The sequence below is a fragment of the Oryctolagus cuniculus genome, chromosome 7 (assembly GCF_964237555.1).
Source record: "Oryctolagus cuniculus chromosome 7, mOryCun1.1, whole genome shotgun sequence".
Classification (NCBI taxonomy): domain Eukaryota; kingdom Metazoa; phylum Chordata; class Mammalia; order Lagomorpha; family Leporidae; genus Oryctolagus; species Oryctolagus cuniculus.
The window spans coordinates 151,030,050-151,054,975 of record NC_091438.1 but is presented as its reverse complement, the minus strand read 5'-3'; the positions used below and the strand labels follow the sequence as shown (position 1 = coordinate 151,054,975).

Below are 24,926 nucleotides of genomic sequence, written 5' to 3'. Positions count from 1 at the left end.
TGCAGAGTGGCACAGGGGGATTTGAGAGTGATAGCAGTATTCTGTTTCTTGATTTTGTTGGTGGTTTCACAGGTATGGACAAGTGTCAGAATTCATTGATTTGTATAATTTAAGTGGATAGAGTTCATTCTACATGAATTGTACCTCTAGAAGTTACTCAAAACCAGTACATCTGGGGCCAGCATTGTGGCATTGCAGGTAAAGCTGACACGTGTGATGCTGGTATCCCATATGGGTGCTGGTTCAAGTCCTGGCTGTTCCACTTCCAATCCACCTCCTTGCTAATGTGCCTGGGAGAGCAGTGAGGGATGTGCTTGGGCCCCTGCCAACCATGTAAGAGACCAGCTGAAGCTCGTGGCTGCTGGCTTCAGCCTGGCTCAGCCCTGGCCATTGTGGCCAATTGGGAAGTGAACCAGCAGATGGAAAACCTCTCTCTCTCTCTCTCTCAAATAAATAAGTAAATCTTTAAATATTATATGTGTATATATAATATCTGCCAGAAAGTATATATAAAAATGAACAATGACATGGAAACGGGCTGGCACTGTTGCGTAGTGGGTAAAGCCACTGCCTGCAGTGCCAGCATCCCATATGGGCGCCGGTTCAAGACCTGGCTGCTCCACTTCTGATCCAGCTCTCTGCTATGCTATAGCCTGGGAAAGCAGTGGAAGATGGCCCAAGTTCTTGACTCCTGCACCTGCATGGGAAGACCCAGAAGGTGCTCCTGGCTTCAGATTGTCACAGCTCTGGCTGTTGAGGCCATTTGGAGAGTGAACCAGTGGATGGAAGACCTCTCTTTCTCTCTGCCTCTCCTCTCTCTGTGTAACTCTGACTTTCAAATAAATAAATCATAAAAAAAAAGATGAAAAATAGGAAGTACTAGTGAAGATACAGAATAACTGCAGTTCAAACACTGCTTATGGGGCTATGAATTGGTGCAACCTCTTTTGTTTTTAAGATTTATTTATTTAAAAGGCAGAGTTAAGGTGAAGTAGGGAGAGATTCTTCCACCCACTGGTTCACTCCCCAGATGGCTGTAACTGCTAGAGCTGGATCAGTCCAAAGCCAGGAACTTCCTCCCGGTCACCCATGTGGATGCAGGGGCCCAGGCACTTGGAGCATCTTCTGCTAGTTTCCCAGGTGCATTAGCAAGGAGCTGGATCAGAAGTGGAGCAGCTGGGACTCAAACCGGCATCCATATGGGATTCTGGCATCAAAGGTGGTGGCTTTACCTGCTATAGCACAGTGCCAGCCCCAATACAACCACTTTTGAAAACTGGCAGTATCTACTAAAGCAACCATATGTGTGCCCTATTACCCAGGGCTCTATGCTTAAATATATAACCAAGAGAAATGCATACACCTGCTCACCAAATGGCTTACACTAGAACATTTAAATATTTATTTATTTATTTGAAAGGCAGAGTTACAGAGAGGCAGAGGAAGAGAGAGAGAGAAAAAGAGAGAGAGGTCTTCCACCCATTGGTTCACTCCCCAGATGGCCACAATGGCTGGAGCCATGCTGATCAGGAGCTAGGTGCTTGTTTCGGGTCTCCCACATGGGTGCAGGGGGCCTAAACATTTGGGCCATCTTTTTTCTTTTTTTTTTTTTTTTTTTAAGATTTTATTTATTTATTTGAGAGACAGAGTTACAGACAGTGAGAGGGAGAGACAGAGAGAAAGGTCTTCCCTCTGTTGGTTCACTCCCCAAATGGCTGCAGTGGCCAGAGCTGTGCCGATCCAAAGCCAGGAGCCAGGTGCTTCTTCCTGGTCTCCCATGCGGGTGCAGGGGCCCAAGGACTTGGGCCATTTTCTATTGCTTTCCCAGGCCATAGCAGAGAGCTGGATTGGAAGTGCAGCAGCCGGGATGCAAGCTGGCACCCATATGGGATGCTGGTGCTGCAGTCGGCAGCAAATAAAGTTTTAAAAATAGGAGAGGCCAGCGCCGCGGCTCACTAGGCTAATCCTCTGCCTGCGGCGCCGGCACACCGGGTTCTAGTCCCGGTCGGGGCGCCGGATTCTGTCCTGGTTGCTCCTCTTCCAGGCCAGCTCTCTGCTGTGGCCAGGGAGTGCAGTGGAGGATGGCCCAAGTGCCTGGGCCCTGCACCCCATGGGAGACCAGGATAAGTACCTGGCTCCTGCCTTCGGAAAGGCGCGGTGCGCCGGCCACAGCGCGCCGGCCGCGGCAGCCATTGGAGGGTGAACCAACGGCAAAGGAAGACCTTTCTCTCTGTCTCTCTCACTGTCCACTCTGCCTGTCAAATAAATAAATAAATAAATAAGGAGAGACTGCTTTATGTTTTCAGAAGTCAGAACATGATCATGCTTGGGTGGAGGGCTTTGCCCAGGGAGCCCAAAGCCATCCTCCAGGGGTATTGGTAATCTGCTGCTGCTTGAGCTGGGTGCTGTGTTTCGTCTGTGAAAATTCACAGAGCTGTATACTTGACTGTGCACCTTTGTGTGGGGAGGTGATATTTCCAGTAAAGTTGTCAGAGGGCATGTGCTGTCACAGGAAGGTATTCAAGTGCGACGTAAATGCAGTCATCAATAGTAACTTATCCAGATTATCCCCAGGGAATGATGACAGTGCTTGGTGGGGAGGATTATTAGCTTTGCTATTTTTATAATTCAAGAAAATACACAAATGAGAACTAAGTCTGTTCAAAAAACAATTATTTCTTGAGTTCATTCGGTTCCTCTGGCTAAAGATTATGAATGATTCTAAATAAGTAAGTCTAGTTTTGTGATTTAGTGAGTTGGTGAAGCAAAAGCTTTTTGCCAACTGTGGAATTACATTGGCATCCATTAATGAAGTTTCTTGCAGGTTGACAGGTTATTGGAATTTGCCCTTGGTGGAATATGATGTTCTATTGATGAATGACCTCCGTAAATTCAGACTCACAGGATAATAGAGTATCGGGGCTGGAAGGAACCTTAGGGATTGATTTGGTCTGGTGGTTTTATAATGTCTTCAGAGTACCCGAGGGGTTGGCGCTGGGTTAGGGGAGGTAGCAGAGGAGGGTGAGAGGTGGCAGGGAGACGGGTTCCTCTTTCCTCCTGCTCCCAGCAGAGCAGCCCCACTTTGGTCTCATGTATCTGTTTGCTGTGTAGGATTTTATTTGGAAAATAACATTTCACTGCTTTGGGGAAGCAAACAAATACATAATTACCACCGTTTCCCTCTCATTTCACAGATTAGAAAATTGATCCCTGAGGGTGGGATCCATGCAGGGCTATCTGTGTGAGACCGTCTCTTGAGTCCTAGGTCGTGGATGGTTTCATCTCTGCTGCTCTTCCCGTCCCAGCTGATACTCCTCCTGAGTTTCTCCAGTCCCTGGTGTCCCACACTCTCCGCATACACACATACACCCTCTCACCCTCTCTGTTCCTACCTGCCCCCATTTGCAGCTTGGTTTAAGATACCATTTCTACTGAGTATGGTTGGTTTCCATTTTAGTCCTTATGGTTGTAACAGAGACCATCTCTGACAAAGATGGCTGCTGGGGCAGATTTTGGGTATAGCAGTTAAGACTGCTTGGGCAGAGTGGAGACCCTGGTTTGAGTCCTGGCCCAGATTCCTGCTAATGCACACCCTGGGAGGCAGTAGGTGATGGCTCAAGTGGCTGGGTTCCTGCTAACCACGCAGGAAACCTGGACTGAGTTCTGGCCCTTGGCTTCAGCCTGGCCCAGTGCGGCTGAAGAGTTGGCTCTTTGAAATCATGTAACTTGAGGGAGGTCATCAAGCCCATGTGTCCAGTCAGTGGAATCCTAGAGCTGGTAGGGCCCTGTGGGGCACGGATGGGTTCCCGAGGTACGGCCGGGATCCTGCCTGGCCTCTTCCAACAGCAGCTTAGGTTATGTCTGTTGGTAAAGGAAGGAAGGGAGTGTGAACCGCTGACTTAGTTGAGCCTGTCTCTTGAATGATAAGGAACCTAGAATTCCAACCTTACGTCCTTTAGCTGGAGAAGCCTTGTGGGACAGTGCAAGAAAGGGCCTGGAGCCCAGGAAGCGTAGGGCAGCTGTTTGCCTTTGAGCCTCAGTTTCTTCTGTTAATTTGGGATCCTCATCTCTGTAGTTTTGAAGAGGCCCAGGACGAGATAATGAACATGAAAGCATTTTGTAAACCATAGACTGGTGATTCTCAGCTGGGGCTGATCTGCACTCTGCCGCCCCTCCCTCCCACCAGGTTTGGGAATGTGTTTGGTTCTGGGCATCGGGGCATTGTGGGGGTGCCACGGACATCTAGTGGATGGAGACCAGGGATGCACAGGGCGGTGTCTCCCGCACAAGGAATGATCTTACCTCAAATATCAATTGTGCTGCGCTTGGGCAACCCTGCCCTGGACAAATGGGGCTCCCACATCTCAGAGTAAACACAGCCCTCGCAGACTAATACACAGCACTGGGGCACGTATGCTCTCAGCAGTGGAAAGCAAAATGAAGAAGAAAAGAAAAAGGCAAAAAAAAAAAAAGAGCCCATGATAATTAGAATAATTTTAAAGAATGCAGATCCCATAATTCTTAAAGAAAAAAAAAAAAACGAAACAAATGTATGCTTGTAAAAAAAAAAAAGACCAAAAAAGAACTGTTATTCATAAAGTGACAGTCTATTGGAATATAGATGCTGTTAGCGCTTAACAACCAAACTTGTCATTTTTAGAAGTAAGAAGAGAAAGTTAATTTAAAATGCTCTTTAGATAGGCTGAAAGGAACAAAATAAAGGATAAACGAGTACAGACCAGAAGGGCTGTTGGAAGAGTCTGTCGGTTGTTAAGTGAGACTCTTGACGGGTGGGAAGGTGGTCTTGTGAGAGCTAAAGGTAATGGTGGAAATACAGTGGTTGGACTGAGGGACAGAGCAGGCAACAGGCAGATCCCAGGTGGCTGAGGTGCTTGATGAGAATGGTGTAGACTTTCCAAGACGCTTCTCTTATGTATCGGCAGGTGGACTGTGAAAGCAAGTGATAAATAAGTAGCAGTGTATTTGGGAGGAATTAAAATCCATTGCTTTTACTCCAGTTCTCTTTATCCACCTAAACCGTGCACAGGATGATTGGAATGCCTCTGATAATTTATAATTATTGTACCACTCTGACATAATTGTTGACAGATTAGTACTTGACAAATGTTTGCGAGTTAGAACAAATGTTTCTGATTGTTTGTCAGAACCTGCACATATAAACCACTCAGAATTCCTGTTGGATAGATTTTCAGATGATTAACTGAAGCTACATAATTCACCTTTCACTAGGAAGGTAGTTCTGAGAAGGCTGCTGGTTCCTTGGCATCATTTCAGATGACTACACGGAAATCCATTAGTTGTAGAATTTTTTAAACCACTGCAGAATAGGCCTGTTGTGACAAACCCTGAGCTTGTGAGCTCATAAATACCCCATTCTGATTAGAAGTAAAAATATACCACTGCTCCAGTCATGTATTTTGTCTCAACACTACAGTAAATGCTGCTGATCTCACATACTCCCAGGAGACGTGTTCTGTGACCATTGAAAAGTCACAACCGATTTTTCTCTTTATTCCACCTGCAACCTGAAATTTATTTTAGTCCATAATTTCTACTTTAGGACACCTTTCCCCCTTCATTTAGTTTATGAAAAATTAAATTCCTGGTTTCTTAGTGCATGCTAGTCTGGTGATTTGGAGAGGTTTGTTACGGGGCTTGGTGGAGTGGTGGTCTCTAAGGAGAACTGCAGGATACGCTGGCATAGTCAGCCCAGTGCTGTTGCCCGCCTTAGCGTTCACCCTCACAGAGCAGATTTACGGCAAGGAAACGTGGCGTCTCACAGCAGGCCGGCAGTTTGCAGAAGCTGGCTTGGGAAATACTCATCATTCGCATCTACATTATCTTAAGTTCAAGGAATTTGACAGATTTGAAAAATATTTGGCCTCCTTTTCCACCCCCATGTCTCTTTGTCTACGAGACTTCCTTTTCTACCTTTACCTATTGATCCCATGGCTGGAGCCGTCACTAAGGGTGGTTCCTTCCACTCCTCGGAAGTTTTCAGTCAGTCCTGGTCAAAGCCTTGTTGAAACCTGTACTGCCCGTGTTTAATACCGTCTCTTTATTTCTGCCCAGCCTGGGATACAGGAGAGGTGGAGGGAGGGCTGTGAGGAGTATGTGAGGCGGCACTTCCCGTCCTGGCTGGGCCTTGCCCTGACGCGGGCTACGGCAGTGGCTTCCTTCCATGGTGTCTTCATCTCTGATAGAGGACTCTTCAATCCATGCCCACGGCGCCACGGTGAGCTGTGCTGAGTGCACATCTGATGTGTGGCTTCCCCTCCTTTCTGTTATTTTCCTGTCGCTTATCGGATCAAGGCCAGGTATTTCACTGTCTCCCATCTCACAATCATTTAGCCAGCAAAGAGAAATTATAGCCCATTTCTCTGCCACCTTCCCTCCCCATTGCTTCTCTTACCCTCCATGGGGATCTGCTGTCTAATACAGCCTCTATCTGTCGTTCCCAAGACATGTTGGCTCCAGCAATAGAGAGGGGACTTAATTCAGAACTTAGAATTCTCCAGGGCTTAGCATAGTGCCTGCACACAGCAGGAACTAAGGGCGTGTGATTGAGGAGATGCCCACATGTAGCATTTTCCAGAATGAGCCTTAGAGGTGTTTGGTCTGGGCAGCTACACTGGAAGCAGGGCAGTGTGGCCATGACAGACCAGGCCTCTGGAATCTGGCTGCCTGGGTTCCAGTCCCAGGTGTGTGCCCCGAGGGAAGTTACTTGCCTTTTCTGTGCCCTGGTTTCTTCATCTGCAGAACTGGGTGTACATAAATGATCAGATGAGAACATTTAATCCTGGAGCCTTAGTGCCAGTGAGTGCTTTTCACTTTACTTACTGTTGTATGGTATTTTCTGAAACAATGTAGATTTTTTTAAATCAACTTATATTTTAGGTTGATTAAAAGAATTTCACATTAAAAGGTCTTTGATGTGTGTCATGTAAATAGCACCCACGTTTCCATAGTCACCGTGCAGAACCTCTCCGCAGGTTCCTTGACAGCCTTCCTTCAAGGCTCCCCCACCCAAACCCAGCCGCTCATCCACGCACTCAGTCAGGGTCTTGTCCTGAAGTTCTGCCAGCAAAATGTCTCTTCCCAAGTCGTGGCTTCAGTGTTACTTCTTTCTAAATTCTCTTCCGGGAAGCCCACTGCTGACCAAGTAACACACTGCGTGGACCCCGTGGCCCGGTTTCTGGTGCCTTTTGCAGAATGCCCCAGTGGCTTCTAGCCTCACCCCTTGCTGTCCTCTTGGACATGCCTAGTGCTTCAGCCAGACAGGCTGACCCATTTCGCGGCACAGCCCTGTTCCTCGGCCACTGTGCCAGCATGTTCGCCGCACCGTGGCTGGTGAAAATCAGCCCTTCCTCTCAGCAACCCCAGCGCTGTCTCCGTGAACAGGCAACACAGCCAGACGTGTTTCTGTCCTGCTCCTCTACGCCTGCAGCGTCGCCATCCCTCTCCTGGCACGGAGGCTCTGCGTGGCTTGGTTTTCTGGGTGCCCCGTTTCTTGTCTTCCCTGCCAGCTCTTACCCACCCCTGACCCTTGTGGACACCAGCACCCTCCTTCAGTGCTCAGTAACTTTCAGTTTTTTTTTTTTTTTTTTTTGACAGGTAGAGTCATAGAGAGAAAGGTCTTCCTTTCCATTGGTTCACTCCCCAAATGGCCGCCACAGCCGGCGCTGCGCCGATCCGAATCCAGGAGCCAGGTACTTATCCTGGTCTCCCATGCGGGTGCAGGACCCAAGCACTTGGGCCATCCTTAGCTGCCCTCCCAGGCCACAGCAGAGAGCTGGACTGGAAGAGGAGCAACTGGGACTAGAACCCAGTGCCCATATGGGACGCTGGTGCCGCAGGCAGAGGATTAATCAAGTGAGCCACGGCGCCGGCCCTCAGTTTGTTCTTGAGATGCTGTTTGTGAGGATGAAGGCCAGTCATCGTGACTGTGCAGTGCCCGTCTTCTTGTGGTCTACACATCTTATCCTCACTGTTCCCCAGTCAAGGATGGACACTGTGAGGATTCTTTCTTTCCATATACGAAACTGTACCTAGAAAAGTTATCTCAAGTTGTCCAAGGGCTGAGACACACCACAAAAAGTAACCTCACCAGCATTCTGCAGGATCCATACAACCTCATAACTGGAATATAACCACGCTGCAAAACTTACCGTTTTTCAAAGAATAAACACTATATACTTGACTGAAGTGCTCTAAGAGAAAAATTTTTCCCCATTGCCTTTCTTTTTTTATAAAGTTAACCACTGACTATTTTTAAAAAAGATTTATTTATTTATTTGAAAGTCAAGAGTTACAGAGAGAGAGAAGGGGGGAGAGAGAGAGAGAGAGAGAGAGAGAGAGAGAGAGAGAGAGAGAGAGAAGTCTTCCATCTGCTGGTTCACTCCCCAATTGGCCACAATGGCCAGAGCTGCGCCGATCAGGAACCAGAAGCCAAGAACTTCTTCTGGGTCTCCTGCGCGAGTGCGGGACCCAAGGACTTGGCCATCCTCCATTGCTTTCCCAGGCCATGGCAGAGAGCTGGATCGGAAGTGGAGCAGCCACTGTGGCCACAGTGCTGGCCTCTCCCCAGTGCCTTCCATTTAGTCAATGCTAATAAGTGTTCATCAAGTCAGTGTGTGTAAGGAAAAGAAAATGATTGGCATATTTGAAACATACGACTAGACTATACTGTAGTAGCTATAATGATGTTTGAATAGGGTATAGTTGTGGGGAGCAACTCGGACTATACTGTTACTGGAATTAAGACTTATTCTATGCATCTGCTCTCCCACAAATGGCGCTGGGAGAGGAGGAAACAGCTTCTACACAGCCGCCTCCAGTTCAACCAATAAACAGCAGGACCTGCTCCTGATTGGAGGAGAGCAGCGTACTCGGCGTGTGGGTAGCAGAGTTGGGATTGGTGGAAGAGGACTATAAAGGAGGAGAGAGACAACATGCACCAGGGAACATCTATCTGAAGGAACACCTGTGCAGCCCCCGAGAGAGCCGGCCGGCGGTGTGCCGCTCCCCTGCGGAAGTGGGGAAAGTGGCAGGGGGAACCGCCCTTCCACGGAGGTGGAAGGGTCGGTAGCCAACCCGGGAAGGGCCGAGCAGGCAAAAGAACAGCGCAGGGTCCTGTGTCATTCCTCCACGAAGAGGGGGAGCGACATAATGGTGCCGTGACTCGGATATGAAGCCTAGGCAGGGTTTAGTGTCGTTCCTCCATGAAGAGGGGGAGCGACAATAGTGATTTTTTTTTTAAAGATTTATTTATTTTATTTGAAAGGCAGAGTTATAGACAAGCAGAGGCAGAGAAGGAGGGGGGTCTTCCATCTGCTGGTTCACTCCCAGATGGCCACAATGGCCAGAGCTGCACCAATCTGATGCCAGGAGCCAGAAGCTTCCTCCAGGTCTCCCATGTGGGCGCAGGGGACCAAGCACTTGGGCCACCTTCTGTTGCTTTCCTAGGCCATAGCAGAGAGCTGGATCCGAAGTAGAGCAGCTGGGACTCGAACCGGCACCCATATGGGATGCTGGCACTGCAGGCGGTGGCTTTACCTGCTGTGCCACAGCGCCGGCCCCCGAGTGTAGTGATGCTTACATCTGCTTTCACAAGGGTGAGAATCCAGTTGGGGGAGAGGTGAGGCGGCGTGGGCGAAGCTGGAGATGTTGGGGAAGCAGGAAGATGCTTTTTGCAGTTCATGTGCCTGACCGGGTGGCTTCATTTTATGTCTAGCCAAGGCACCAAGGGAAACACTTGCTGGCTTGAGTTGTTGCTGACTTCTCTTCGAATCTAAGAAATTTCAGGTTTTTGTTGTCATTCCTCATAAGTCAAACATCTGTGGTTTCATTCCTTTCCTTGAGGGACTGAAGAGTGGCACAGTCCTGAAGTATCCGTGTGCAGTGCTACAATTCTGAAAAGTGCTTTGTTGTGATAGGTAATGGTAGTCATTATTCTTTTAATTTAAATAATCAACAGGGTGAGGGAGGGAGAGGGAGTGCTCTTGCATCCGCTGGTTCACTCCACAAATACCTCAGTAGTCAGGGCTGAGCCAGGCAGAAGCCAGGAGCTGGGAACTCAATCCAGGTTTTCCACACGAGTGACAGGGAGCCATCCCCTGCTGCCTCCCAGCTCAAGCTCTGGCACTCCAGTATGGAATACGGGAGTCCCAAGAGGCATGGTGAGCACTGCACCAGATGGCTGCCCTACCAGGCAGCCTTCTGCTGTGCTGGCCTCTCCGTAAGATCTCAAGTCCTTTGTGTGGCAAAGAGCCCTGGCTTTGGAGCCAGCCAGCCTGGGTTGGAATTCCACAGTTGTAGTTGTGTATTCTCGGTCAGTCACCTAACTCTCTAAATTGTTTCCTGTTCAATAGATGGGATCCTAAAAAGCCTCAAAGGTGCTCCAGTGCCTAACACTGTGACTATTGGTGTCTTAAAGCACCCCCCCCCCCATAAATGTTATGTGGATCTTTCATTGTTTATCTAAACTGAATAATTTGGCATCTTTTTTTCCAGTCTCCCTTTCATAACTTCAGAGCTTCTCATTTTCCTGCACACTATGCCCACATGTGAATTAACTAATTCTATTTCAGTAAAATGTCTGCAGCCATGTTTCTTGTTTCATGCATTCTTGAAAGTTGTACGGCTGTCAGAATTCTGAAAGTGGAATCACGTGCTGTTACGTACTCATTAAAAAGGACCCTTTTGTGAGCTTGGCTTTTCCGGAGGCAGAGCACAACATAATGACTTCCACATTTACCTTCCGTATCTTTCTTCCTTCTGCTGACTGGTTTGCTTGTTCCCACCGGAGTCCTGGTCGTTGATGTCTACCCGAGAAATTCCTACAGGTGTTCCAGCCTCTGTCTTGTGCGGGTAGCCACAGAAAGGTTAAGGTCTTGTAAAATAGCCTCCTCCTTACTCTATTTCCTGTGCACCCTGCAGCAATATTGACTTTTGAGAAGCCGATTAGCACAGACTAAATGTGCCGTCTCTGGGTCTTGGGTCTGGCACCCTGCCGTGGTCTGTTCACGTGGCTTGGCATTTGCACACGGACACCTGGGACGCTCTGTCTTTCCTCAGAGGATTAAGTAACCCAGTTTGGAGCTGACTTAAAACTGATTTTTTTCCTCATAAATTGGGCCCTGAGCACCTTTCATAGATCAAGAATGTTTCTTGGAAGCATAATTCCCACTAAACTCAGTCCCAAGTGTCTCTTCCATAGAAGCGTCTGATTTCTTCTGTCATAATGATGCATTTGGTGGTTGTAGCAGCATTGATAGACGCGTGATTGAACAGGGAGGCTTGCCTGTTACAAATTGGTCAGTTTGATATTCACCCATGTTTGAGACATAAATATAGCTTTGTCAAACATAAGACAGCTCTAGGAAAATCTTTATGACGTTTTAAAGCAGAATAGTGGTTCAACAATAAGTCTAAAGGAATCCCCTATTTAAAAATATATATATATTTATGGTATATTTATATAAACAATTGCTAATGCTGGTGAAATATAGTTACAAAGAACAATTAAAAAGTTTCTGATTTTCAGCTGTGGCTCACCCACAGTGTGATCCTACACCTAGCTAGTGAGCTGTATTTTATTTTATTTTTTTGACAGGCAGAGTGGACAGTGAGAGAGAGAGAGACAGAGAGAACGGTCTCCTTTTTGCCATTGGTTCACCCTCCAATGGCCGGTGCTGCTGGCGCGCTACGGCCGGTGCATTGCGCTGATCCGAAGCCAGGAGCCAGGTACTTCTCCTGGTCTCCCATGGGGTGCAGGGCCCAAGTACTTGGGCCATCCTCCACTGCCTTCCCTGGCCACAGCAGAGAGCTGGCCTGGAAGAGGAGCAACCGGGACAGAATCTGGCGCCCCGACCAGGACTAGAACCCGGTGTGCCAGCACCACTAGGTGGAGGATTAGCCTATTGAGCCGCGGTGCCGGCCTTATTTTATTTTTTAAAATTATTTATTTGAAAGGCAGAGAGTGACAGAGAGAGAAATATCTTCTGTCTACTGCTTTACTCCCCAAATGCCCATAGCAGCCAGGGCTGCACCAGGCTGAAACCTTGGAGCCTGGAACTCAATCCTGGTCTCCCACTTGGGTGGCAGGGGCTCAAGCATTTGGACCATCGTCTGCTGATAACCCAGGCAAGTTAGCAGGGCACTGGATAGGAAGTGGAGCTCATGTGGGATGCCGGCATTGCAGGCAGTGGCTGCATTTACGCTACAATGCCAGCCCTGTGAGTTGTTTTTTAATAGAAGTGTTAGATTTTCATTTTCGTTACACCGTGACCCTATAAGATTGTTTTTGCTCTACGATGAGCAGGTTGAAGCTGCATGAGGTTAAGTAATTGACATGAGGTCAGAGAGCTGGCTGGGAAGCATAGGGAATCAGGCCTAAGGTCTTACCGCAACCTCAGTGGCCCTCCTGCCCCTTTTAAGACTTACTTGTTTGAAAACAGAGAGATCAATCGATCTTCTCTCTGCTGGTTCACCGCCCCCCCCGCCCCATGGCTGCAATGGCCAGGACTGTACCAGAAGCCAGGAGCTTCTTCTGGGTGTCCCGCCTGGGTTCAGGGGTCCAGGGACTTAGGCTGTATCCTGTGACTTTCTCAGGTGCATTAGCAGGGGGTTGGATTGGAAATGGAGCAGCCAGGACTCAAACCGGCGCCCATATGGGATTCTGCATCGCAGGCCATAGCTTAACCTGCTGCAGGATAGCCACGGTCCTAACCTCAGTACTCTTGTTTGTCCACTAAGCAGGAAGCTACACGGCTCATTTTCCAGAAGCCATACCCTTTCTTTCAGGCATTTAAGGATGAAGAAGTCCTAGGATCTTCTGGATTTGCTGGAAATTCTGTAGCTTCTCATTTTTGTAAGCTGCTAATTAAGTATGGAACTTGGGGCTTTGCTCTTACATTTTTAAAAACTGTTTTTATTATTTCATTTGAGAGTCAGGAGAGAGAAAGGGAGACGCAGAAAGATCTTTGATTCTCTAGTCCACTCCCTAAATGTCCACAATAGCACATACCAGGCCAGGCTGAAGCCTGGAGCCAGAAACTCAATCCAAGTCTCTCACATATATGTCAGGGACCCAACTACTTGGACCATCACCTGCTACCCCCAAAGGTGTGCGCCAGCAGGAAGCTGGAGTCAAGCAGAGCCAAGGCTCTGATACGGGGTGCCAGCGTACTGAGTGTGTCCTAACTGCTGTGCCAAATGTGTAACTTAATGCAAAATGAAATGGGTTGATTTTTGCATAGTTAACTTTAGATGTGGATTAAAATTTAGCATTGATAACCCTTCTTTAGGCTTATGACATAAGTCTTGTTTAAAATGTTAAATGTAATCTGGAGTGAGATAGTCATAGCTGTCATATAATGATTAGTGATACATGAAATGATCTGTAGTCTTTTCCCCCACTCTGATCCTTTATAGAAATGTCTCAGAATGAGTTTCTGCATGATTTTGTCTTCTGCTCCTCTCCAAACAGTGAGTTGTTCCTCCTGATTGAAAGGCCATTGGCAGTTGCAGCTTTTGCCAAGTTGATTCTGCAGGCGCGTGTATTGCTTCAACTTGTTCTGTTTAGGGCCTAATATCCAAAATGCATTTCCACCCTAAGACCACAATCAGATTATATAGCCTGCTTGTTAATTCCTGCTGATTATGTTTGCTTCTAATTATTTGCAGTGAAGTAAAGTTTTATGACCTGTGGCCTGGTGAAAGCAAAGATTTTTCTAAGTGTAAAATAAAGTGTATTGGCCGGTGCCGTGGCTCACTAGGCTAATCCTCCGCCTGCAGCGCTGGCACCCCAGGTTCTAGTCCCAGTTGCCCCTTTTCCAGTCCAGCTCTCTGCTGTGGCCTGGGAAGGCAGTGGAGGATGGCCCAAGTGCTTGGGCACCTGCACCCGCATGGGAGACCAGGAGGAAGTACTTGGCTCCTGGCTTTGGATCGGCGCAGCGCGCTGGCTGTGGCAGCCATTTGGGGGGTAAACCAACGGAAGGAAGACCTTTCTCTCTGTCTCTCTCTCTCTCACTGTCTAACTCTGCCTGTCAAAAATAAATAAACAAATAAATAAATAAAGTTGTATTAACTAGAAATTGTCCATAACTGTAACTGCCATCAACATATATTTTGTCCCCCTTTCTTACCAAAAGGAGGCTTAAGGTGTACACTTTCGCTGAATGTAATCTTATTAAATGTATTATGAAGCCCTCAAATTAGGGCAATGTTGTATATGCAGTTGGGGGAGCAGAGTTCTCTGGGTTTTTTTGTTATTAAAATAGTGTCACCTGAACTGTTAAGGAATTGTGCCTTCACACATTAAAAATATGTGTTCATCTACTAGCCAGTTTTATAATGTCGTTTTGGGCACTAAGCATGCATTAAATTGCACGGTTAGATTGATTTGGAATCATTTCTTTTTAAAGAATTTGTGCCAATTCTTTTTCCTCTCCAAAAGAATTGGTTTCAGAGCATGGGCTCTGTGCCTAATGTCAGTTCCATCAGGCTCCTCGTGTGTGTGTGTGTGTGTGTGTGTGTGTGTGTTTCCTTTCCTCTGCTCCCCCACCCCACCCCACTGGACTTTGCCATGAGGAAGATATGTACCTATAATCAGGCGTTTCTTTACTTTAGAGTTATTTGTCATTTCAGACAACACAGACTTTTGAGAAGGAGCTTGAGGTGGGGGAGGTTGAGTTATGTAAACCGTATTCATAGTTAAATATTTGCTTCCAGGGAAGGTGAAAAATGCTTTGTACTTCTCCCGTTGGCTTTTTTTCTTTCCAAAGAGCTTGTCATGCAGCAACAAGAAAAAGTGGCCAAAGGCAGAGAAAACTCTTCTCTTTTCCATGTTGGTTTGTTTTTATTGTAAGACAAACCTTTCATGTTTTATTGTTGCAGAGTTTAAACCTAGCCTAGAGGTGCCAGTCTTTAGTGGAAACAGCTGCAGAGCTGGTGTCCCCTGATCAGGTGGGACTCTCTTTGAAGCAACATGTTTCCTTTTAAAAGAGAATTGAGCTTGTGAGAACTTGAATCTGTAAAACTCATCAGCAGTCTCACCATTGTTTATCTCTTAAATAACCAAGATAGCCAACTTTAGGTAAAATGTTACAGTTAAAAATCATTTTCTGAATTCTTTCCTTTCTAAAGAGAATAGCCTTGTGTCTTAAAAATATCAAAATGGTGGGAAGAAAATTGCCTTTGCCAACTGAGGGCAGCCCAGCTTAACTAAGACCCTAGTGCGCACTCCTAGGTGTAACTCCTTTTGGTTACCCAGAACTGTGATTTTGAGCTCATATTTCTAAGTGCAGATAAACGCCTTCAGCAGGAGCACATGTAGGGTTTGGCATAAATTCTGGAGATTAAGAATTTTCTACTCTGTATTGATATTGGAATGTTGATGGACCAGTACTGGTGGTAGTGGACTTCACATCACTTTTGGTCTCTTTGCTAGGAAAAGTTTAGCATCAGAGAGCTTTCTTTCCTTGGGGAAAAATAGAAGAGACAGGCATGGAGTCAGAGGAACCAGAAAAATGCTGAAATATTTTCCTTTTGGGCTTTTGATTTCTTTGCCAAAAAATTGCCTCCAGATGGAGAGGGGAAGGCTCTGATAGTACACCATTATGTTTTTACTGGCCTCCTCCCCACCCCGCTGCCTGGTTTGGAATCTGTGAGCCAGTCCAAATCATGTACCTCATTTTCTAGTACCAATTTACTGTCTTACTCATCTTCCAGCTGCAAAGGGTGAGGCAAGTGACCTTGAAATTGAACACTGTGCCATTTTACAAACCAGGAAACAGCAGATTCTTGGCCAAAGATCATCAATATCAGCGGTTGCCATGTTCTCTGAAGTTCTTGACTCACACCCACCAGGTAGATTTGGGTCTGTCTGTGACCTGTGTGGAAGGATTAGTCTGGGAATGAATCTGAACAAGCCCTTTGGGCGTTGTGTAGACTTGTCCTATCCTGGTCGCCCAGCATTCTGAGCTGTTGCATGGGGAGCACGGTTTGTTTTCTGACTGTATCTTCCTCCACTGGCCGTTGGCATCTTGGCACTCGGATGGAGTCTGGCCGAGCTGAGCCGACTCCACTGCTCTGATTCCTTGGACAAGTTACTTTCTGTGCCTGGGAAGTGGAGGCTGATACCAGGTCACAATGTTTAGTTTAAATGTGACCGCTGGAGGGGATATTGGCTCCTCGGGGGAAATACTCAAAGGTTAGTTCTTTTTCTGTTTTCATTATGCCAGCCTTGGTTGTGATCTGGGACCTGGCCACTTTTTTGCCATTGAGAGGGGGTGATATAAATGGTTAAGTTGGGCACTAACACGATACCTAACAGGGTAAATTGGATAGGGCAAAGTGGATCATTTTTTAATTAAAATTCATAATTGTACAGGGTATAGTCATATGCACAGCCATGCATTGCTTAGTGACAGAGTTAAGTTCTGAGAAGTGCATCGTTAGGCTGTTTTGTCACTGTGCAAATGCCACAGGCTGCCCTGATGGAAACCCAGCTGATCTGGGCTACAGGTCTGTAGTATTGCATGTTACTGTGCCGACTGCGGTAGGCAGTTCTAACATCTGAACATATCTGAACGTAGAAGAGGTACAGTAAAAAGATAGCATAAGGGATTTAAAATTGGTCCCTGTGTTTAGAGACTTATCCTGAATGGAGCTGGCGGGACTGGACATCACCCCAGGTGAGGGAGGGAGTGTGAGTGAAGGTGAAGGCCTAGGATGCCAGTGTCCACCCTGCACGCTCCAGAGACGCTGCGCACTGGGGCCTCACTGAAGTTCTAAATCCTGGTTTCTTTCTTCAGTAATAATCGGCCTTAGCTTGCTGTAACATTTTTACTTTATAAACTTTTTAATTTTTGAAAAATTTTGGCTCTTTTTTTTTTTTTTTCCAAGATTTTATTTGTTTTGAAAGAGAGGGAGAGAAAGAGATGTCTTCCATCCTCTGGCTCATTCCCCAGATGGCCACAATGCCCAGTGCTGGGCTGGGCCAAATCTGGAAGCCAGTAGCTTCATCCAGATCTCCCACGGGCTCAAACACTTGGGCCATCCTCTTTTGCATTTTCCAGGCCATGAGCAGGGAGCTGGATTGGAAGTGCAGCATCAGGGACATGAACCGGCACTCATGGGATGCCGGCCATTGCAGGTAGCAGTGTACTTACCTGCTGTGCCACAATGCCGGTCCCAAACTTTTGGCTCTTATAACACTTAGCTTAAACACATTAAATAGCTGTACAGAAGTTTTTCTTTAAACCTTTAATCTGTAAGCTTTTTTTGTATATTAAAAAACTATCTTCACTTTTTTAGCTTTTTTATTAAAAACTAAGGCACAAACACACACATTAGCGTAGGGCCACACAGGGTCAATATCATCAGTATCACTGTCTTCTATCTCTCCTTGTCCCATGGGAAGGACGTGAGGCCCGGTGACACCTGGGAATCAGTGCCGTCCTCTGCAATCCTCCTGCAGGACCTGCCTTGGGCTTTGCCTGAGGAGATGCCTCTCCTTCAAAACCATGTCCGTGGTGGTTTGCTTGGTTTGTTTCTTTATAGCATCATAGATTTGCTTGTAGGCAGATAATGTACCATGAACATTCCTCTCTGTTAATGAAAACCTTTTGCTGTTGGGAGTCATGTTTTCAAACTTTCTAAAGAACCCATTGAGGTCTGCAAAAATTTCTGCTAAACCTGCACTGTGGATTTTCTTGGGAGTTCTCTTCTGTTTCTTTGACAGTTTCCTTTCTTTGAAAACAACAACAACGATGACAACTTTTACTTTATTTCTTCGAAAGGCAGAGAGAGAGAGAGCATACAAGCGAGCGTGTGCACACAACAGCCAGGGCTGGGCCAGGCTGAAGCCAGGAGCTGAGAATTCACATCTCCCATATGAGTGGCAAGGACCCAGTGAATTGAGCCCTCACCTGCTGCCTCCCAGGGTGTGCATCAGCAGGAAGCGGGGCTGGAGAGTGGAGCTGGGACTGGAACCCAGGCTGTCTGCTGATGGGGCCGCTGCACGCACGCTTGCCCCTCCTGCTGCTGCTTTAGCCATGCCTCCTGTTCTAGTTCCATTGTAAGCTGAGGGTACCACAGTCGTATATGCGGTCCATGGTTGACTGGAACATTGTCATGTGGTGTGTGGCTGTGTGGATGTGTATGAACGGAATGTGTCTGCATGCATGTGATAGGAGAGAACGACCAGAAACCATTCTGTAAAAACACAAGCAGCTTTTTTCAAGCCAACATCGGCTGAATTGTGCATAGGTGCAAGAATTACTTTGATGAAAAAAGATAAAGAACAGCTTGCTTGCTCATGACACAGGTTTCTGTGTTTGGAATGGAAAGTTCAGCTTGGCTGACTGAGCAGTATTTTGAATTTTTACACTGCATTAGCCAGAAATCATGATTAGACAAAGAAGAAACTCTTGGAATTCCAACAGCACAAGTTTTGAAACTATTAAGGCAAATGAGAACTTTTATGTGTGGTGCTTAAATCAGATTTTGGCTCTCTTCTTTGACATGTATAATTTTTTTTTCAAAGATTTATTTATTTGAAAGGCAGACTTAGAGAGGGGGAGAGATAGAGATCTTCCACCCACTGGTTTACTCACCAAATGGTCACAACAGCCAGGGCTGGGCCAGGCCGAAGCTGGAAGCCAGCAGCTTCATCTGGGTCTTCTGTGAGGGTAGCAGGGGCCCTGGTACTTGGACCATCTTCCACTGCATTCCTGGGCACTCCTGCATTGCAGGGAGCTGCACTGGAAGTAGAGCCACTGAGACTCAAACTGGTACCCATATGGGATCACAGGCAGTGGCCCAACCTGTTACACCAAACACTGGCCCCTAGTTTGTTGTTGTTTTTAAGAATGACAGAGAAATGAAGGGGGGTAAACAGATCTTCAATCTACTGGTTCACTCCCCAGATAGCCGCAATAGCCAGGGCTGGGCCAGGCCTAAGCCGGGAGCCAAGAACTCCATTTAGTTCTCTCACTTGGGTGGCAGAGGCCCAAGCACTTGGGCCATCATTTGCTGCCTCCCAGATACATTAACAAGGAGCTGGATCAGAAGTGATGACGATCCAAAACCCGTGCTCCAGTATGGAATGCCAGTACCACAAGCAGTGGCTAACTCATGGCACCACAGTGCCTGCCCTGGTTGGTTGGTTTGTTTATTTATCATGGAAAAGTAAGTTTATCTTAAAGTATATGACAGTTTTTGAAGTGATACTAAAGATATTTTCAATAAACTTTGGGAAAAATAGCCTATACTTACATCTATGATTATACCAGTGTTATTTAAGTTAAGGCATCAGGGCAAAATGTATTAAATTCATGCTTTGATTGTTTAGTTAAGTGAGTCCCTGCTACCCACGTGAGAGACCTGGATGGACTTCCAGGCTCTTAGCTTTGGCCTGGCGCAGCTCCAGTCATTGCAGACGTTGGGGAATGAGCCAGCAATTGGGAGCTCTCTCTGTCATCTGCCTCTCAAGTAAATACAAGTAAATAAATAAGGGGGAAAAGTGATTATGTAAACAAACTTGCAGATGATACTCCAAAGGTGGCACCAGAATGACCAAGGTTTGAGAAATACTTGACAAAAATGACGATCTGGGTTTTTGTTGTTGTTGTTTTTAAAGATGTATTTATTTATTTGAAAGTCAGAGTTACACAGATAGAGAAGGAGAGGCCAGAGAGAGAGAGGTCTTCCATCCGCTGGTTTACTCCCCAATTGGCCGCAACGGCCGGAGCTGCACCAATCCAAAGCCAGGACCCAGGAGCTTCTTCCAGGTCTCCCACGTGGGTGCAGGGACCCAAGGACTTGGGCCATCTTCTACTACTTTCCCAGGCCACAGCAGAGAGCTGGATTGGAAGTAGAGCAGCCGGGACTCGAACTGGCACCCATATGGGATGCCAGCACGCAGGCGGTGGCCCCATGTGCTACGCCACAGCACTGCCCCCCGCCCCGTTGTTTTTTTTTTTTTTTTTTTTTAACTGAACCTTCCTGCATCCTGTATCAGAGGGCCAGGGTTCAGTAACTGGCTCTAGTTCCTGACTCCAGCTTCCTGCTGTTGTAGACCCTGGGAGGCAGCAGTGAGGGATCAAGTAATTGGGTTCCTGTTGCCAACACGAGAGTCCTGAATTGAGTTCCCAGCTCCTGGCTCTGGCCTGTTGAGGGCATTTGGGAGGGAAATCTGTGGTGGGAGGGACTGGCTCTGTGGCGTAGTGGGTAAAGCCACTGCCTGCAGTGCCAGCATCCCATACGGGCGCTGGTTCGAGTCCCGTCTGCTCCACTTCCGATCCAGCTCCCTGCTAATGTTCCTGGGAAAGCAGCGAAAGATGGCTCAAATTCTTGGGCCCCTTCACCCACATCAGAGACCCTGAAGAATCTCCTGGCTTCCACTTGGCCCAGATGTGGCTGTTGTGGCCATTTGGGGAGTGAGCAAAGGATGGACAATCTATATATCTCTCCTTCTTTCTCTCTGTAACTCTTGGCTTCCAAATAAATATAGTAAATTTTTTTTTTTTTTTAATCTGGTGGGAGCCCTCTTGTGTGCTTGCTTTCTCTTAGATTTTTAAAAAATAATTTTAAATTAAACCTAGAACCTTGATTTTTACAAGATAGGTTGCTTAGGTTCCTGTGAAGTATGATTTAAAACTGGGCATCTCCGTGTTTTTCCCTCCCAGACCAATTAGGCTTGCGTTTCTCTCTGATTCCGAAAGGTGGGCCATCCCTGTTTGAGTGAAAGCCAGGATTCTGCGCCACATTCAGGCTCCAGGCAGTGTGCGTCTCCTGTCTGGACTCTGCCCTGGGAGGACGCAGCCTTGCGATTATCCTGGATTCCTTCTTCCTGTCTTGCTCAGAGTTCTCGGCACTCAGGTGCTGACGTGACCGCTTCCTGCTGCCACTGTTTTCCCTCCTGTAAAATGGGCAGGGCCCCAAAGAGCGTGTGCTCTACAGCAGTCTTGTGGCTGTTCCCCTGCACGCTGGCTGCCCCCTGCCAAGAACAAATGAGGCGGGACTTGCTGTTGGTGTCCTGTTGTGGGCACTGAGACCAGCAGCATCTAGAAAATCTCTGGTGATTAAAAAAAAGGTTAGAGTTGAGAAAACCAACTCTGGGTCGAACTGTGGGGAGAAGGTCTGTTTTATGATATTCACATTTGCGAAATGTTGATATCATCTTTGTTAGGTTGCTGTTAACCTATTTTTTTCTCCTTTGCAGGTACTGGTTTTGGATTAGGAGTCGTTTTCTCACTTACCTTCTTTAAAAGTGAGTGTGCCTTCTTACCTCTCAACACAGTGTCATAGTATGCACACACACAGGACACTGGCAGATGCGTCTGTTTGTGGGGCTAGGCAGGCCATCGGAAAATGAGCTAGACAAAGAATGTGTCCTGGAAAGAGGTCAAAATGGGTTGGGCACCTCCGGCAATCCCCTGGGGCATTGCGTCAGGGTGCCTGATATGGTCACTGTGATATCATTTCCAAAGCCCGCACTTCATGCCAGAGACTCCACTCAGCCAAATCATGCTCACATATTTCTAATTAATTATAATTTTTTCTAAAGGAACTTGAAAATGAGATTCCTGCTGGTTATAAGAACAAGCAGGCCAGAAATACACATGCTTCTTGGCCAAAAATTCTCCTCAGCAAAGGGCAGGCAAGATCCCTTTTCAGTCAGGGGAAGGACTTCTGCAGTTTGGGTGTTGAGTAAAGCCCGAAGGGTCCCTTTGACCACTTTCCCTGGAGAGCTGGCAGGGGACACGTGGGAGCCGGGACCGACCCGCGCTGCTGATGGGAGGGGTCATCTGTGGGCTGGCTTCCGGGAACCCCGCGGCTGACTGTAGTAGGTCTGAGGATGTGGGGAGCTCCTTGCTGAAAGGTAGTACTGCTTTCTTCCTTGTGGGAAGGTTACGAAGCTAGTTAACTGAGCAGATGGTGTGTATAGAGCTCAGCTGTAGAGAGACGTTAAAAAGGTTGACAGTGTCTGCTGGTTTCGTCTTCTACCAGCAGAAGTGCTTAGCACATTTGCTAAGTGAATGGATTTGCTGATTATCTCCCTTGGTGATGAAACACTGACAGTAACGGCTGCGTCGCAGTCATTGGTGTGCTGTGTGTCGGGTGCTGGTTGAACCCCGAGCGGGCCTGGTTAAGGGGGTTGGAGGCTTTCTCTTCCCTTACTCATTCCCTTTTGGGACTTTCCTTTTTGCTCATAGGAAAATCGTGGCCTTTAGCCTTCGGTTCTGGCATGGGCCTGGGCATGGCCTATTCCAACTGTCAGCACGACTTCCAGGCGCCCTACCTTCTGCATGGGAAATACGTCAAAGTACGTATGTATGGCGAGGAACTGAGAGCTCTCTCAGAAGAGGAAAAGGTTTCTCCTGACCCCCTGAGGCACTCTGGACAGTATTTACCACCCGGAAGCTGTGTCACTGTGGGCCTCAGGGATCCTGGTTGCTCCTGCCTTTCGTGGTGTTGACATTGCTCTGGTGCCGGAGGGCTCACTGTGCCTCCAGGTGGACAGGCGTGTGTTAGGTAACTGTGCTCGACGAACCTGCCTGAAAGGTTATCATCAGGTGGATTCGTGTCACTCAGAGGGCCCTGTAAGCCTCTAACGCATGCCCAGGCTAAACCTGGGACCTCTGGGATGTAGCCATTATTCTGCTTTGTGGTCGTTAATTTTTAAATTATGTTTTATTTATTCAGGAGAGAGCTCCCATCCACTCCCCACGTGCCTGCAGTGGCTGGGGCTGGTTGGGGCCAGGCCAGAGCCAGGAGCCAGGAATGTACTCTAGGTCTCCTGTGGGTGCCAGGGACCCAGTCACTTGAGCCATCACTGCTGCCTCCCAGGGTCTGCGTGGGCAGGAAGCTGGCACTCCAGTATGGGACATGGGAGTTGGAACTGCCAGGCCTGGCCCCTCCTCCTTGGTGCATTTCTCCTGATGGAAGCAAGCTGGAAAGTGGTTAGGCACCCGCCAAGGGAAGAAGGTTGCCTGCATCCCATGGCTTTCTGGTGTAGCTGCCTTTCCCTGGGTGCTGGGTGATCTTCTGTTGTTGGCTGCCACTTTCCACTCCCACAGTGCGGGCCATCAGGCCATCATTTCTCCCTAGAGGGTGATGTAAGGGTTGAGTGTGAACATGTTTTGAAGCTATGTAAATAGACACTTCACTTATTGTAGCTGAGGCCAGCCAGAGGGGTGATTGACTTGTCCATTGTCCTGCCATAGAAACAAGTAGAGTGGAAAACGTGGCACAACCGCGTGTCCTGATTCTGGTCAGGAGCTGTGGCCACAAGAATCATCTGACCTCAGATGCCCGTGTCCCACCACAGCTCAGCAGGCTGCAGTTAGAGCTGCCCAGGCTGTCAGCCGCCCTTTCCCCAGCCGAGCTACGGGAGGGGAGTGTGGATGGCTGGTGCTCAGAACCATCTCAGAAGCAGGCGAGGGCGAGGTCAGCAGAGGGGCAGTGCGAGGGGAGGCACAGCTGCAGGCAGGCACCAGGGCTGACCACAGGCCGTTTCCACTGTGCCCTGACGCTCCACTTTCCTGGCACCACAACCAGAGTTTGGGGGGATCCAAAAGCAGGAGGAGAAGAGCTCTAGGCCTTTTCATTGTTTGAAGTGCTTCCATTGTTGGGAACTGAGTGGTGGATAATGGCTCAGGGGTGATTCTGTGTATGCGCATTATGTGTTTAATGGCTGGGAGGTACTGTGGAAAATAGTTAGATTTTTTACAACCTTGTGTGTCCTGCTCCAAAATGGCCTTGTAACTTTATCTGAACTTGAGCCTGTGCCTCAGTGTTGTCATCCTCCACTCTCGGAAAAGAGGAGCAAAATCCCACTTGGGCCTCGTCCACTGCAATCCGCAGGCAGCTGCTTGCCGAGGGCCAGGCGTGCCTTGGACCGTGCTAGATGCTAATGGGCCATCTCCCCAGACCTCTCTGTGGATGTCAGAGAGCTGATCGGCCTCCTGCCGCTGGGAGAGCAGCGTCCCACTGCGGGTTGGAGACTTGCCACAGGCATTTTGTTGGGAGGCTGTAGGTTCAGCGTGCTCTTTTCACTCGCCTGTGAACAGGGAGACAGGGACCCACATCCCCGGGCTGCTGCCTCTGAGATGGGCCCGCTCTGGGCCGGGTGGGCTGTGTCCAGTCTTCCTTCCTGCGGGGTGGTTTCGCGGCACATGGTGCGGTGAGGTTCCGGCTGCACGCGTCCCGCCGTGCACTGTGGTGAGCCGCGTGTCCTTGCCTTGCAGGAGCAGGAGCAGTGACGCACACCGAGAACGCTCCGGAGGGAGGAAGGGAGGAACCCCGCTCGCTCCTCAGGAACACCGTGGCGCCCCAGCTCGCAGCGGTGCCGCCGCCGCGCTTCCAACTCCAGCGCTCTGCTGTGTCCGAGACCAGCCTGTTTTTTGTTTTGTATTTTCTCTCTGGAAGTTGTGAGGAGATGGTCTTAAGAGAAATAAATCAAACACAAATAGGAAGCCTGGTGCTTGGCCATCATCTCTGTACCTTTGGTCTCTAAGCATGAGGAGGATGGCTGGGCACACGCGTTCCGCCCTCTCCCAGTGTCCTCTGCAGCCAGAGCCAGCGCGCCAGCCTCCCCACACGCCCCTCCAGCTCACTCGTGGTCTGACGCAGCTGCGCCTGCACAGCGCTGCGCTGTGGTGGGGAGGGCACCTTGACTAAGTGAGCGCCTGGCTCACTGCACTGGTGTCAGGGCCTACAGCTTCCTGGAACCTGGTGCGGTCCAGCCGTGGCCCTGGGGGCTTCTCGTGGGATTATCTCTCACAGCAAAATGAAAATGGGGAGCCTTGTCTCATGTGCCCCTTCATCCTGGAAACGTAGCATTCGTGTCTGTTTTGAGAGGCAGGGTGACAGCACCCATCCACTGGTTCACTCCC

General features: G+C 48.2%; 1 protein-coding gene across 1 annotated transcript in view; it reads left to right on the top strand.

The window, feature by feature from the left end:
• The window catches only part of MICOS10 (mitochondrial contact site and cristae organizing system subunit 10), a 38,691-nt gene extending 14,185 nt beyond the window's left edge, over positions 1-24,506 (top strand). The window contains exons 2-4 of the mRNA XM_002716006.5: positions 21,251-21,298; positions 22,245-22,354; positions 24,279-24,506. Of these exons, the coding sequence (XP_002716052.1) occupies positions 21,251-21,298; positions 22,245-22,354; positions 24,279-24,293 (173 nt within the window). The 3' untranslated portion in view covers positions 24,294-24,506. The remainder of the gene's footprint in view (positions 1-21,250; positions 21,299-22,244; positions 22,355-24,278) is intronic.
• Positions 24,507-24,926: the final 420 nt, after the last annotated feature.